This window comes from Melanerpes formicivorus, unplaced genomic scaffold, assembly GCF_026170545.1.
Source record: "Melanerpes formicivorus ecotype bairdi unplaced genomic scaffold, bMelFor1.0.p_v2 SCAF_231, whole genome shotgun sequence".
Taxonomy (NCBI): Eukaryota; Metazoa; Chordata; class Aves; order Piciformes; family Picidae; genus Melanerpes; species Melanerpes formicivorus.
In genome coordinates, this window is record NW_027142583.1 from 265,132 (window position 1) to 280,642 (window position 15,511).

General features: G+C 44.9%; 1 protein-coding gene across 1 annotated transcript in view; it reads right to left on the minus strand.

Annotated features, from left to right (window-relative positions):
- LOC137458185 (spermatogenesis-associated protein 16-like) overlaps positions 1–15,511 on the minus strand; it is a 40,033-nt gene that overhangs the window by 20,522 nt on the left and 4,000 nt on the right. The window contains exons 2-5 of the mRNA XM_068169870.1: positions 10,277–10,366; positions 6,317–6,355; positions 2,654–2,738; positions 310–457 (exon numbers count right to left, since the gene is read on the minus strand). Of these exons, the coding sequence (XP_068025971.1) occupies positions 310–457; positions 2,654–2,738; positions 6,317–6,355; positions 10,277–10,366 (362 nt within the window). The remainder of the gene's footprint in view (positions 1–309; positions 458–2,653; positions 2,739–6,316; positions 6,356–10,276; positions 10,367–15,511) is intronic.

The following is a 15,511-nucleotide window of genomic DNA, read 5'->3' on the forward strand; positions in this document are numbered from 1 at the left end:
TCCAGACTCTCTCCAACTCTTTGTAAGTCAGCCACAGACACACAGGGCATACAGAATAGAAGAGAATTAACCAGGTTGGAAAAGACCTTTGAGATCATCGAGTCCAACCTATCATCCAACACTATCTAATCAACTAAACCATGGCAACAAGCACCCCATCCAGTCTCTTCCTAAACACCTCCAGAGATGGTGACTCCACCACTGCCCTGGGCAGCCCATTCCAATGGCCAATCACCCTTTCTATGAGGAACTTCTTCCTAACATCCAGCCTAAACCTCCCCAGTGCTTCTGAACAGGTGAACCTGTTACCTGTATACTGGTGCTGCAAGTACTCAGGGTTCCTTTTAGCAAAGGCGCGCTGGATCTTGTTTATGTCTTGATGCTTTTCTTCTGTCTCCAGTGGTGTGTACATGACTGTATAAGAGGTCTCGGCAGTGATGGCTTCTTCAATCATAGCCTAAGGGAAAGGCAAAGGGATCATACATTTCAGGTCACTTACTGGCCAGGGTGTTTTTAAGAAAAGAATACTTACTTTCACAGATGATATTTTCCCTTTTATAATTGCACAGTCATGTAGAGATAACATATTTTGGTCTTGAATATTAATTAGAGGGGAATTTAAATTACTCCCAGAAAACACTGCCTCTCTATAGTCAGAAAATTCATTTAATGGAGAAAGCACATTTGTAAACAGTCTTCAGTGCAGCAAGCCTATGTCTTCAATGAGGAGCAAAGGATTAGATACATTATCTTTTAGATGAAAAGAACAAAGTGATTCCACGTTCTCTGAAGGTCACATCTTTCATAGGAGGGTTTTATTCGGTCCTTGGGAGCTTGTTAAACAATGCTAAGCATTCCTACTACCCCTTGGGTTGGCATGAATCAGACACTATGCCTATACGGAATATTAGTCTTAAAATATTGCATTTAAACCCTATTTGCATTAAGAGTAAAGTTCACTCTTGTGCAGAGGGCAACACGAAGCTTATGAACCTTCTCATCCCTTAAACATGACTCAAATGATGCATTGCGCTGCTTTTGTGTGGAGAGGTGGAGTTCACACTGAGTGGACCCCAATGAACCAGTGCTGGAACTGCCAGGATGAGCTACCAGCCTGGAAACAGTCTTGCTAGGTACTGTTATCAGTCAGAGTAAGTGAGGTGGAGCTCATTTTCTCCTGTGTTGGGCTCTGGGTAAGACTACGTTCAGCACTGCTTTAGCTACAGCTGTTGCTAACAAAGCCTTGTCTCCTTGACAAGGGCTGTCCTTTTGGGGGAACTCTAAGGCTTCATTGCTGTATGTTGGCAAATGTGTAGACGTGGTTAATAGTGGCAATGCCAACACAAAGTTACCAGAGATGGTCAGAAAAGCATGGGAGGAAAAGATACTAGTTTTTACCAGGGTGTATCAACCTTCCAGATGGCCTTATACACTGAAGTGATTCACAGAAGGTATCATTATGGGACTAGCTTGGTGTTTTATTGACAAGTCCTCACTTTGGTTCTCCAGTCTAGCCTCCACTTATGCAAAATTATCCAAGACACACTGTGCCTCTGTGGGTTGCTTGTTGAGCTGACATCTGCTCCCACCAACCTGGAATGGAGGGTTGAGTGTGCCAATTTGTTATGTATCTGTGTCCTTCTCTTTCATGGCTTTAGACAACAGGTCCTCTGACAGGGTCTTACAGCAGTTTATTTCCATCCTGATTATTGGTATGGGGTGTGCAGAAATAGCATCGAAACACTGTAATTGTTTTGAGCAGATACTGGGATAGACTGCCATGCATGCACCCTGAGAAATTTTATCACAAGGGACATAGACTGTTCCTAGTATCATTAATTCCTCATCTGGACAAGGAGCACCTGGTAGCAAGGTCCATGCTGGAAGGCAGAAGGGTCTTCCATTGGGCCTGTGGCCCAAATGTTGCACTCTCTCTGAAATGGACTTTGCTCTCATTGAAACTGGGGGGTTAAGGCTGGGACACCACTGGCAGCCATAAGTTCCTGCAGCAATAAGCATCTCCCAGCAAAGGATCGAGCATCTATTCACCTCCAAGTTTCTAAGAGCTCTCCTCAGCAGAAGGGGGTACCCTTAAACTTACATTTGTGCTGATGTGGCTGAACAGCCATCTCACGTAAGTATCACTCAAGAGACCTGTCTCATTGAAGTCAATGGTCTAGTCCCCTCATAAGTAGTCTTTGTACAATGTGGTCTTGCCTAGCCATCCTTCACAGAACACTTTAGGCTCCTCTGAGACCATTTGTTACAGTCATTTTTGTCCTCCCCTTCCAGCTGAAGAGCTTGGAAAGGTGTCAGAGGATTAGTACCATGAAAATTGCAAAAGGAAGGTGTCACTGAGGTAGGAAGACTTCACAAAAAAATAGCTTAGGGGACTCTACAGTATCCAGAATTAAATTTTATAGCAGTCCATAAAATTGAAGTATGAGCCAAGGGTTAACAACCTTGAATTTTGCCCTTAAAATTAGTCCAAGACAATCTCCTTCATGATAAATACGGTAGTACTGTCTGGTGTCCTGTTGATTGACATGCCCAAGAGCTACCTTTGTCGGCACTCTTTTAAGCAGTAATCCTTCATTTTGGTCTTAATAATGAGATAGGCACCTCCTTCCTCATTGAGCTAGCAATTTTTTACCTGCCAATAGTATCTGATGTACTTGCTTGTGCGCTTCCTGGTGCCTCCCATCAGCCAGTACATGTAGTCGGCAATCATGGCGCTCCTGGTGACAAAAGCAGAATGAATGAGTGTGTGGGGAGAGAAGAATGGATACAGCAAAATGCAAAGCAGGTAACAGTAAAAGAGTGTAACAGGAGGTTTGTGTCAAAAGATTACACATAACTCTCAGTCTTTGTCCAACTTTAAGGCAAGCATTAGTAAACATTTTTTAGTTAGCAAAACTATCTGTGAACACACAGCCCTATATTTTCTTTCAACAGCTTTATCACCTTTCACTCTCAGCAAATATTTAATGACTGTAACAGAATACTTTAGTTTTTCTTTTGTTTTTATGCTTTACAGTATTTGTGAGTGAAGTGTCTTATATACATTTCTGCTATCACAGCAGCAACATGTAAACACCCTGTAGCGTGCAGTCTGAGAACATCACTTGTCTGTGGCAAACTCAGACACAGTTCACCTTTGATTAAACCATATCTCATAAAAAAAAAGTCCCCAAACTGAAAGCAATCAGCTGTCTTGCTACATAATGGAGTATGCTTTAGCACTCCCACTGTCTGTGACAATCATTGCATTCCTCTTTCTAGACTGAGGGATACTAAAAAACTGTTGTGCAATGGACATTAATGCAGAGTTTTAACAGACTTTAGAACATCAGTTTGCTTTTATGGCTGCCTCTCCACACTGCTCTCCGTTTCCTTTCCTCTAGAGATTCCAAATCCAATTAAATGTGACTAGATGTAATTCCAAATTGTCACTTTAGTCAATTAAACATATAATAATCTTGTGTACCTAATTACTAGCAGCAAAAGTTTATTTGTTGATGTAGTGCTATCACTGTGTACTTCTGCATGTTCCCCTGATCATTGCCTATATATTAATTGTGCTTTGACATTACTGTAAATTGAATTTGAAATTTCCCCCTAGTTAAAAGTGTCTCACAAACAGTAATCCCAATCCTGTTGTGATACCCTTTCAGAATGTACTTTCCAAGGCTGTACTATTCTCTTAATGAGATATAACCAAAAATACATGGATTTAACAATAAACATTTCAAAGCAGGCCCAGTATCAGGGGGGTAACATGTTGTTACAAACAGGAACTAAATCTTCCCTTAGATATGTGCAGTCTGTTCCTACTCTGACACAACCACTTCACTGATATTCAAACCTACTGGCCTCACATTTACAGAGCTATCCACCAGTTCTGAGTTATTACTTCAAAATACTTAAAACATGCCCAAGTTGCAGGTGTGCAGCCCATCAAAGAGCTCTATCAGACAGGAGAGATGAAGTACTTCTGATAACCTTCGGACACACCTTTAGCAGATGCCAGAGAACATACGACTTCCTTCTTTCAAAACATGAGGCTTAATATTCAAAGACTATTTTTCCTAGTTGCTAGTCAGGGCCAGTACAAACTTCCACAAGATAGCCAAACCCATCTGGGATAACGTAGTCAGCCTGGATCCAAAGATGTCTTGCTGTACCTGCTCCATCTGGCCACTTGGTGGTGCAGAATAGTAAGACAGATTTCTACACGTGGAGGCCAGGAGCACACCACCGTCTCTCTCAGCCTATCTCCAGGCATGCTTAGGACTTGTAAGAAATGAGTCCAAGGCAGCTTTTGCTGCCTGACAGCTGCTGACACTAACAGCCTGGGTACAACGAAATCATTCGCTGCAGCCACACAAGCCTGTGATAAGAAAACCCAGGAGGTGTGGGAGGCCCCAGTGCCTGTGTTAGCTTCCCAGCTGAGCTGACTGGCAAGAGATGGGATGCTGGAATGACCTGCTCACAACAGTGGTGCCATGCAGCTTCCAGAGGTATGTGCTCTGTGCTTCATCTGGGCTCTAGCTGGTGCCTGTTGTGCTCTTTGGACCTCACGCTCCCAAGTCTGGGAGATAACCTTCTGGTGTCGATGTTTGGGTTTAATTCTGGTAGGGGCTGTGGAAGAAAACATTCCTGAAGGCTTTCTTTTGCCTCTGCCATGGCCCTGTCTGAGCCAGCTCCTGTTTGACACTGGGGCAGTCTTGACTCTAAAGACTAATGTGTGTGGCACAGCACTAAGGGCCGGTCATTGTAGCTATGGACTAACATCATGTGTTGATGTCAAATTAAGTAACAGGCCACGTGGACCCTCTTTTGGACTTTGGTTGATCCCAGCACTTGTCAGAGCTCGTTTCCTAGATCCAATGTGTGAAACACTCCTTTCAGAGTTGTACACTGGAGAGAGAGAGAGAGGGTCACAAGACCAGCAAAGGTTCTCAGCCCCTTTGCATGTGTGAGGGCCCGCAATGGATCCCGTTCCTTCCCTTGCCCTGGGCAGCGCGCCGGCCCCCGTCAATGCGTCTGCCGTCGGAGGCGGGGCCCTGCCCCGTGCCCGCGCGGGCCTGGCCGCCACGGAGGAGCCGCGCGGGGCCGGGCAGGGCTTGGCGCGGGCCGCAGCGCGGGGCAGCCGCGAGGCTCTCAGCTTGGCGGTTCCCGACGGAACGGCACAAAATAGCCGTCCCGAGGAACCGCAGCGCTCCAGAGGCGTTCTCGGTGTCCATGGGGGTGGGAGGGCAGTTGCTGCGGCAACAGAGCTGAACGTGTTGATATAGAAATTGATCTTTTTTGTTTAGTTCAGTTTTGGAAAACGGAAACAAATAGAATAGAGAATTGATATAAACATCTCTCTCTCTCTCTCTCTCTCTCTCTCTCTCTCTCTGTTTCCCCCCCTAGAGAAGATCTCGCAGGTGCCAAGGCAGGTGGCAGACATGACGATGGGTGCAAGAGGCAGGCTCCCTGAGCTTGTATTTCCCACCCCAGTTCTGCATAACTCTTACCTTGGTACAGCTGTGTGCTTTGTAGAACAAAACTGGACACACGTGCTAACACAAATTAATAGCCTAGCTCTCCCTACATTTTCAAGTGTGACTTGAAGGGAACACAGAGCTGACCTCTCAGAATCACAGACTCACTGAGATTGGGAAGAACCTCTAAGATCATTGAGCCCAACCATCAGCCCAACACTCACATGCCTGATAAACCGTGTCCTGAAAAGCCGTGGCTACATGTGCTGTGGAATATTGCCAGGCATGGGGATTCAGCCACCTCCCTCGACAGCCTGTTCCAATGCCTGACCACTCTTTCAGTCAAGAAGTTTTTTCTTCTGTCTGGTCTAAACCTCTGCTGGCACAACCTGAGGCCATTTCTTCTCTTTCTGTTGCTACTTAACTTGGGAGAAGAGACCAACCCCTACCTCACTGCAATCTCCTTTCATGTAGTTCTAGAGAGTAGGTGGTCTCCCCTCAGCCTCCTCCAGCCTGAACAGCCCCAGTTCCCTCAGCTGCTCCTCATAAGCCTTGTTCTCTGAACCCTTCACCATCTCTGAACATGATCCAGCACCTCAGTGTCCTTACTGCAGTGAAGGGCCCCAAACTGAACCTAATGTTCAAGATGTGGTCTGATCCGTGCCAAGTACAGGGCTAAGGTTTACTGGCAGATTTAGTTTGCCTCTCAGCTGATGGGAATATTTAGATTATTTTATATCTATATAAATAAGAATGTAAAAAAGCTGAGTCAGCTGTACTACAGCTATTAAGATTCTTAAACTTCTTTCTCTGTGAGGATTGCTTACCCTTCCTCTGTGCAGTCAGATGAGTAGGAGTTGTTTGTTCTGGCAGAGGGACAGACAGTCTGTTTTCCCTTACATGTATACAACTAATTTCAAGTCACTAGTGTTCTAAGTGGTGATAAAAGAGCTATCTTAAGCTTTTCACAGAACACAGTGACACTGTTAAATCAGCACAGCATTTTGATTAGCAGGAAGATGAGAGCTATACAGCTTAATGAGTAAAAGAAGCCAAATCCCCTCTGTACTTAAAACTCTAGTTTTCAAACAAATGGGTAGCCAGCCTTATTTTTTTGTAAGTTACATAAAATTGTCACCTTCTTACTGACTCAGGGCTGTTCAGTGTCCACAAGAGCCTGCACTACATGAGGAAAGAAGAAAAATTGCTTTCATGCCTTATTGCTCATCTAGTTAGACCTTCTCCTGCAGACGTGTAACAGGCAGCTGTGGGGTCACAGCCCATGGGCTTGGTGACTTCAAGGACACATTGGCTCTGCTAACTCTTCTGTTAGGAACCTTGAGGCTCACTCTTGGGTGCATGTTCCCTTCATAGCACTTGTGTCCTTGAAAGTAAGAGCTGGTGGGTTTTCTGCTCTGTCCTAGAGTTAGTATGGTCCTCTGAGCTGCTTCTGCAGCTTGTGGTTACCCTTGCACATCCATATCTCTTCTTTCATCTTTCCCTAAGGTAGCAGTCCTTATATTGCCAGGAAGATTGAGGTTTTTCTTGGCCTTCTCCAAAGGCATTTTCTTGGTTTTGGGACAGATGGGAGCTGAAGGCCCCTACCTCAATTTTCCATTCTGATTATTAAATGATCTTTTAATCATCTGTGCCCATGTGTCCTTTGGAGGGTATTTCCAGTACCTGCTATTGGAGGCTGATCCTAAGCCTAAATACCTTCTAATACTTAAAACATCCTGATAACTTCCTGACTAAATTTACATATAATGCATTTATGTCCATTTGTTGAAGGGGCAAGATGGTCTCTCAACTGAAATAGGTTTTCTCCCTTCTGAGGTTTAAATATTCATTTGTCAAGAGCAATCTTCTGACATCAGAGATACCAGCTGGAGAGAAAAATATTTACTAGCTGACATTGTAGTGACAGTGGTTGCAGCACTTTGGAATTCCCCATTTGCAGATGCTGTGACCCCCACAGTGGTGTTTCTGGGATTGCTTTACAATGCCAGATGGCCTTAGGCTGCACTCTGCATAGTGGCATCCTATCACAGTGCTATCCCAAAGGAATCACTATGCAGCTGACAAAATTCAGAAGTCATGTAGATATGGGCATGTCAGACTCCTTCAATTAATTCAGATGTCCTTGTAGTCAGACTGCTTCATATGCTGCTTCTCCTGAAACTGGGCTGTACTAGTGAAAATTACACAGAGGGGAACCTAAATGACAACTGCCCCTACTCTAACCTGTGACTTTCTCTGAATCAAGACTTCAGTCTGGTGTGCCCTCAGAGACAAAATCTGAGGGGAATCTCAGCTTGATAAGTAGGCTGAGTGAAATGTGATTATCCATGCTGCTCATGCCCCTCCTGTTCATGTATCCAGTACAGGGTTCTGGATGTATTGAATGGACTAGGGAGTGGAAAGGCACAGGATACTTGAAAGCAGAAAAAGAGAGTTGAGTGACCTTGTTCTTGGGCAAAAAGCAAGCAGAAATAAATGATGGCTTGAAGTCATTTTAACAAAATGTAAAAAAATGACAAGTTTGTATTTCCATAAACTGCAGCTGAACATCTGTGTGCCATGGTCTGTCTGCACTGAGCAGAGTACATTCTGCACCATCAGTGGGCTTTGACTAAGAGCAGTGACTCCAGTGAGCTGACAGAAGTAGCGCTAAGCTTAGTTTAACACACTCTGCAGAAGCAGCTCTGCACAGTTGCTATAACACTATGTTAAACTAGGCTGAACTCTGAATACTGCTAGAGTCACTGCTTTTGGAACCACTCTGGATTCAGTCTGTCAGAATGTTCCTCTGCTCTGCAAAATACATAATCTCATTTAAAATCATCTAGTTTCCTGAAAGCTACTCAGTGTGGGGAAAAAAAGGCTGAGGCAGTTCCCTCTTGCCTGCTGATGGAGTAAATGCACTGATTGCTGATCTGCAGTAACACCAACCACTGGTGTTTTGGTTTGTTTGGGGGGGATTCATATTTATGAACATCCCCTTGCTCCATACTGTCTTCTCAAGTATAGGCATTTATATGTATTGCTGCTTAGGAAATATCAATGTATTGTAAAAAAACAAACCCTCTATTATTGAGATTATTTAAAAAAATATCTTCAGCCTGGCTTCAAGAAGAAAGTCTTCCTTACCCATCCTCCCCACCCCAGCACCCAAACCAATTCATAGAATCAACAAGGTTGGAAAAGACCTCAAAGGTCACCAACTCCAACCTGTCACCCACGACTTCATGACTACTAGACCATGGCACCAAGTCCCACATCCAGTCCCCTCCTTGACCACCTCCAGGGACAGTGACTCCATGCCACTCAGATCACTTCAGCTGTTGGGGAAAGTGGTGGGTTTTGGGGTTTGAAATCCTAGGCAGAATTCCCTCCCTGTCACACATTCTCCTAGCACAGCTCTAAACTGTCTGTCTGACCAGTGCACCTCAACTGTTGATGATTATTCAGCAGGTGACAATTTCTATTTCAATCAACACACCAGCAGGATAAATGAGAGACTGTTATCAGTGAGATGTAAAAGGATATCTGGGAAATACCACACCACTTCCCTGTTCTTCAATAAAATGTTTCATTTTCTTAATTCAGACCAGTTGTTCTTTTGGAAAGTGGGTGGGGTTATGGTCAAGTGGAGTATTTCAGGTTTATCTGAAATCATATTTCTGAAGAAATACAGAAAAACTGTTTCTGTGCCTCGAGGAACCGATTTCTTCTCCCTGACCTGATGTCTGTAAACTAGTGGGGATTCCTTTGACATAATCTCAATGTATGTCCTGCAGAAGAAGAGCTTGTCCTGAAGTTTTTGGCTGAAGTCCAGCACAGAAAATTGAAGTTCATCTTCCCAAATCCTCTCTGCAACTCTGCTTGGATACAGTCGTCTTCCTCTCCCTGTGCAAACTGTTTTGCTGCTATTTTAATAGCTCCAGAGCTCTACCACTAGCATCCATCTTAAATGATGAGCAAAGTGACCCTCTCAGTCTCTTGCCTAATTCACACTGACTGTTCTGCCATTGGTTAGCTAATGATTTGTGAACTGTTTTGCGATGTACCTTGTGGTCTTCAGCTAAGAGTCCTTTGTGAGTGTCTAATGTTAGTGTAGTAGTGGTGGTGATAAGTCACCGTTGCATTTCCTCCTGCATTTCTTTCATTTAAGCATTTTAAGTAGTTACAAACTTCTGCTGCATGATGAACCTTAAAGATTGTGGCAGCATTAATGCAGGCATACAAGCAGAGCTTGCAGACTTTCTTCTGCCAGCAGTTCCCGCTCACACCAGCAATCTCATCAGCTGCACACAGGCTATATTTTGCAGCATACCACAGTGTACCCTGAGATTGTGGGGCTTGGTGGGGCTTGCTTTGGTTGTTTTAAACTGTTATTCCTCCCTCTCCCCCCAACCTTGGAACACGCCTGAGCTTCTGCCCAGGGTTATGGGGAAATCAGGGAGTGGCAGATGCTTGTGTGCATGTAGCTTTTAACCCCAGAGCACCCCTGGAATCTGATCAGGGCTCTGTCCTATGCCCAAGAACAAGTAAATGCTCCTACAGGCATTAGCCTAAACTGCAGCTAGGGACATCATTGGAATGATTCCTGTTACAGCAACTGGGAGGATTGGAGCTCTGCTGCATGTGAGATTGTATACACAAAGCCAACGCAGAGCTCCCACTGATTTTGGACAAGCCTGGATATAAGATGCTGTCTTTACTACTGAGAGCTGGAATGAAAGGGATGTAGAGAAACCATTAGAAATCCACAAGCACCACCATACCTTGCAGCTTCGGAGTATCTCCCTAAGCGCCAAAATGCAGCAGCTTGGCGCATGTGGCTCCGGAAGTGAGTCGGGTTCTTGCTAATGCTCCTTTAAAAGAGAAGAGAGATGGAGAAGTTGAGATTTCTCTCTCTTGCATTGTTAAAAGCTGCTAATAATCAAGCTGTGGTTTGGTGCATGCTGTGTGCACTACTCCTGTACAACTCAGCACTCTATGTCTCAAATGTAATATGAACTCTCTCTCTTTTGACAGCTGTGATATGTGAACAAGCATTAGTAAATTGTTTTATTGAGGTTATGTCATAAATGCAGTTTCATTAGGGATTTGTGTGTTGTTCTAGAAAATAGTTCCTGTGGTAATATTCTATGTTGTAGATAACCTAAGGAAGAATGCTGCAGTACAACTTCTTCTTAACCCCTAGCTCCACACACGTGAGTGAGAGTTGTCCAACTCATCTCCCTGGACAAACTGTGCATCTAGAATGTGTTCTAACATTAACTTGGAAGACTTTGAAATGCTTTCTGTAGAAATGATAGGTTCTACTTGGGTGGACCTTGGCATGTTTCTTAGCCCCTTAACTTCAGCAGATGCAATTCCAGCTGTAACAAATTACAGGCTTCAAGTCAATATCAGAAAAAGATGGAAGGCTAAAACTAGCATAAGCTAAGTAGTTAGAGTGCCAGTCAGGGTAGGGCAGCCTTCTGATGAGAGCAGAGGGAGGGGAAGAGTGAGAGCTCCTTCTGCATCTAGTTAGTTCCACTTGTGAGATCTGCAGCCAGTGACAGGCATCTCTGGTCAGCACTTCTTCCATTGTCTGGAGAAAAGTTACACCTAGTGTCTCCTAGGATGCAGAGTTTAATGTTTATCATTTTATGCTATATAAACATTTATCATGGCATGTTTCATAGAGTATTTAAAGCTAGTTCCAACCGTAGCAGAGAGGTTAACACTACATTCTGTTACAGAGGAAACTTGCAAACTGGCTTGTGTTTCCACATTGAAAGTTTTGAATATCATGTTCACTTTAAAACTCCTGCCCTTGTGATTTCAGTCCACTAATCACCACGAAACTGATTTCATAACCAAATCATTAGCTTATTGATAACCCTGAGTCTATGACATATTTATAGAGACATTCAGCTCTAAATGCACATTTGTGGAACCCCCCAGTGTATTTCAGAAGCCCAGTGACTCCCTTTGCTGTATGCATCAGCACCCAGTGACTGTCTGTCTGTGGCCTTCAGAAGGAGCTTTCAGAATAAGTGTAAAGCTCAAAGTCTCTCTGAGATGCTGCAGACTTGTGAATTAAATTAACTCTGCAGGCACTCTCTCCAAGGCTCACAAAGGAGGCCTAAAGCTCTAAATGGTTACATCTGCATTTGCAAGTGATTAGCAGTGCTTCCGCTGTGGCGTGTGCCTCAGGCACGTAGGAAGTGTTGCTCGGGCTGGGAGACCGTGGCGGAGACTGGTAGCCTCGGGGGGCTCCTCGGGGACAGCCGCCCCGTGGGGCACAGCCACCCCGTGGGGCACAGCGGCTCGGGCCGCCCTTGCCCGGTCTCCGCCGCGCACAGAGCTCCGGGCTGTACATGACGCTGGCGGCGGCGGCGGGCGCGGCCTAGGCGGGGGCTGTAGCGGGGAGCCCCCCGCGGCAGGCCGCTCTTCCCCACCCGTCCCTTGCTCTGGCTGAGGCGAGGCCGTGCTGCTGCCGCACGCGCCTCAGCGTGGCTGCCAGAGGCGATGGCGCTCTCGTCGTGCTGCCCACAGGGCGCTGGGAGCGTGGGCTCGTAGCCCTGCGTGTGGCGAGAGGGAAGGGGCTGGTCGTGTGGGACAGACAGACTTTGACCCCCTGAGGCATGAGAAGTGTAGCTGTGGAGTGTGGTGGCGTGTCGCAAACTCAGGTTTTGCGTTTTGGCAGTGACAAAAAGGCTGCGAAGTAAGACAGGACCCTTAAAAGCAAGGCTTGCCACCAGTTCCCAGTGTGGGTAGCAGCAGGGGTGTAAACTCTGAAACAGTATTTGTGTCAACGACTGTAGACAGACAAACCTTACTTCATACCAGAGGATGTAAGAGGTGGACAAGGATTGTTATCTTAGATGAAACTTTCATGACTGCCCTAGGTCCTATTAGCTCAAACTGTGGTTGCTTTCTTTGCATTCTGTCTGTTCATACAAAAATCTCAACTTTTCTCTTACTGACTCAGTAGCCTGAATATTTGGTAACACTCTTCACGTGGTAGTGCAACTGAAAGAGAAATCCTGCAGACAAAGTTCAGCTGAGGTTTCAGTACATGGACTGCAATGTAGAGTGAGTGTTGTAACAGTAAATATGTGAATGATGCTGTGAGGAGAGTAAACTTGTTTCATTTATGTGTTCTTGTGGTTTTGCTCTACCATAGTATTGTGTATAGAAAACAACTATTGAGATTTGCATATTGGTGTTTTGTGTTCTTACTGTTTGTTAGAAACACTTAAAAGGGAATGAACTTGTGGCATTCAGAATCAGCAACCAGCTAAACTGTCTTCCAGTAAGAAAAATCCTTTCCTGTGGAGATGCCTTTATTTGCACATATTTGATGTCATTAGCTGCCTAAATTTAACATGGAAGACTTTTAATTTATCTTTTCTAATCTCTGCAGCAACTACCAAGCTTTCTTAATAGTCTGTGGTTTTCTATTGCATTAGTCAAAACCCGATACAGTCACACTCAAACTTCATACAAACCCCTATTAGCTGCTTTTCCTTGAGCTTTTTAGAGCAATACCCTCAGCAGAAAGTTAAGATCTTCTTCACAGATCAGTGAACCATAACTAGCAGTCTGCTTTTGCAAAAGTGTGAGCAGGAATTTGAAGCTCATTTTAAAATGTCACCCCAGCTGTGTGTTCACTACCTGATATTTTTCTGGTTTTGTAGCTCTTAAACTTCAGTTTTGTAGGCAAGCTCTTGAGAATACTTTCTCTGTTTGTTTCAGCACTGCTGTGTTTTCTCTTTGTGCTTAATGTTTTTCTCATTTCATTCATCAACATTTCATATACCTGTTCAGTGCATGATAAAAGGAATGACCAAGCCCTGCTTCTTCTCACTTCAAGATATTTTCTGCCCCCCCCCCCCCCCTTTTTTCCTTTTCTTTTGCAGAATTGTTAGTACCTGTGACATGGTACAGCAAACTCAACTGTGCATGCCCAAGGCACAGTTTCATAGGGCAATCGCTTCTGTGCTGAAGCATTAAATTACTCTGAAGCCACTCTTGCTGGTACTGGATCTGCACATGGTCACTATTCATGCAGCGAGTGAATTAGTAAACAAGAAGCCTGGTGGAAGTAATTCCTAACCACAGGAAAGCAGGAATCTGTGGCAGAACTGCCCTCTGTTGAAAATTGTGGAAAGGTGTCTGGGTAAGTGATGGTGAACAACTAGTGATGGTTTAACCATTCTTGAATTGTACTCATTTTGGTACACATGCTGGTTTAAGTCTTGGTCAGCCATGGTTCAAGAACTTCTTTTTCTTGTTCATCCTTGCAGCACTTTTATTCAGTGCACTTTTATCAAGACATGGGGCCAATGAAATATAAGTCAAGCATGTCCTCGGTGTCCTGTGGTCTGCAGTATCACCATTCCTTGATAAAGTGGAGTCCAAAAATGAATGTATACATAGCGCAGACTTACTGCCCCTCAGCACCTAAGAGGCCTGAAGCCAAGTCTGCAGTAGAAGTGGCCACAGCTCTTTTTCATCATCTGACAGAAGCTGGGACTGTTCTGGGAAAAAACTCCCTTCAGAAAATGTCTGCAACATGCAAGAGCTGGTGGGACAGGTACGAAGAGTTTGTTGGAATCAATGAAGTTCGAGAGGCTCAGGGAAAAGTGGCAGAGGTAAACAGAGAGGGACCTGGGGGTACTGACCGACAGCTGCCTGAATATGAGCCAGCAGTGTGCCCAGGTGGCCAAGAGGGCCAATGGCATCCTGGCCTGCATTAGGAATAGTGTGGCCAGCAGGAGCAGGGAAGTCATTCTGCCCCTGTACTCTGCTTTGGTTAGTACCTTGAGTACTGTGTCCAGTTCTGGGCTCCTCAATTTAAGAAGGACATTGAAACACTTGAACGTGTCCAGAGAAGGGCAACAAGGCTGGGGAGAGGCCTTGAGCACAAGCCCTATGAGGAGAGGCTGAGGGAGCTGGGATTGTTTAGCCTGGAGAAGAGGAGGCTCAGGGGTGACCTCATTGCTCTCTACAACTACCTGAAAGGTGATTGTAGCCAGGAAGGGGTTGGTCTCTTCTCCCACGCAACCAGCACCAGAACAAGGGGACACAGTCTCAAGCTGCGCCAGGGGAGATTTAGGCTGGAGGTGAGGAGGAAGTTCTTCACCGAGCGAGTCATTCGTCATTGGATGTGCTGCCCAGGGAGGTGGTGGAGTCACTGTCCCTGGAGGTGTTCAAGAGGGGATTGGACGTGGCACTTGGTGCCATGGTCTAGTCATGGGGTCTGTGTTGATAGGTTGGACTTGATGATCCTCGAGGTCATTTCCAACCTTAGTTATACTGTGATACTGTGATACTGTGATAGAAGCAGAGCATCAGTAGACCAGAAAAGCTAATGCTGAGGCCCCTACATCTGTGTTGTAGGTGGTTGGAGCTTTTATTTCAGACTGGATTTCATTTCTTTCCTCAAACAAAATGTCCCTGTACATCTTGCTCAAAGCTCTCTTGAAGGTCGACCACAGTGCCTTCATTAGGTGCTACTTGTGTTTTGTGCAGAGATCAAGCAGAAGATGCAGGTAGTTTTCTCTGAAATGTGTCTAGTTTGTAAGTGCTGAAATAGGTTTGTTAGTAATCTAGTGTGCAGGAAGCACAGAAAATGGGTAAAGTATATCACAATCCTACTCTTGTGCCAGACCAAAATGCTGAGGTAGATGTAAGAAGTGACATTTCTGTTCTGGCACAGTGAAGCTTTACTCTGTGTGAGCAGAACTGCTCTGTGCTCTGAAAAATGCAGTTCTGCTGCAAATCATCTTGAGGTGGTATAGAAACTAGGAAACCTATCAGAACCATGCTTTCACAGTCCAACACTTTAAAACAATGCTCAGAAAACTGTACTGAGAGAAAGCATTACCCAGCAGGAATCCCCTCTTGGGGAAGAAGGTGTGGGAGAAAATCCAGTGATACATTATGTATCTTAAGGCATTACTGGAGTAAGTGCAGGCCTTAGTGACTAGGGGCACATCCAAGTGCTGGATTAAATCACA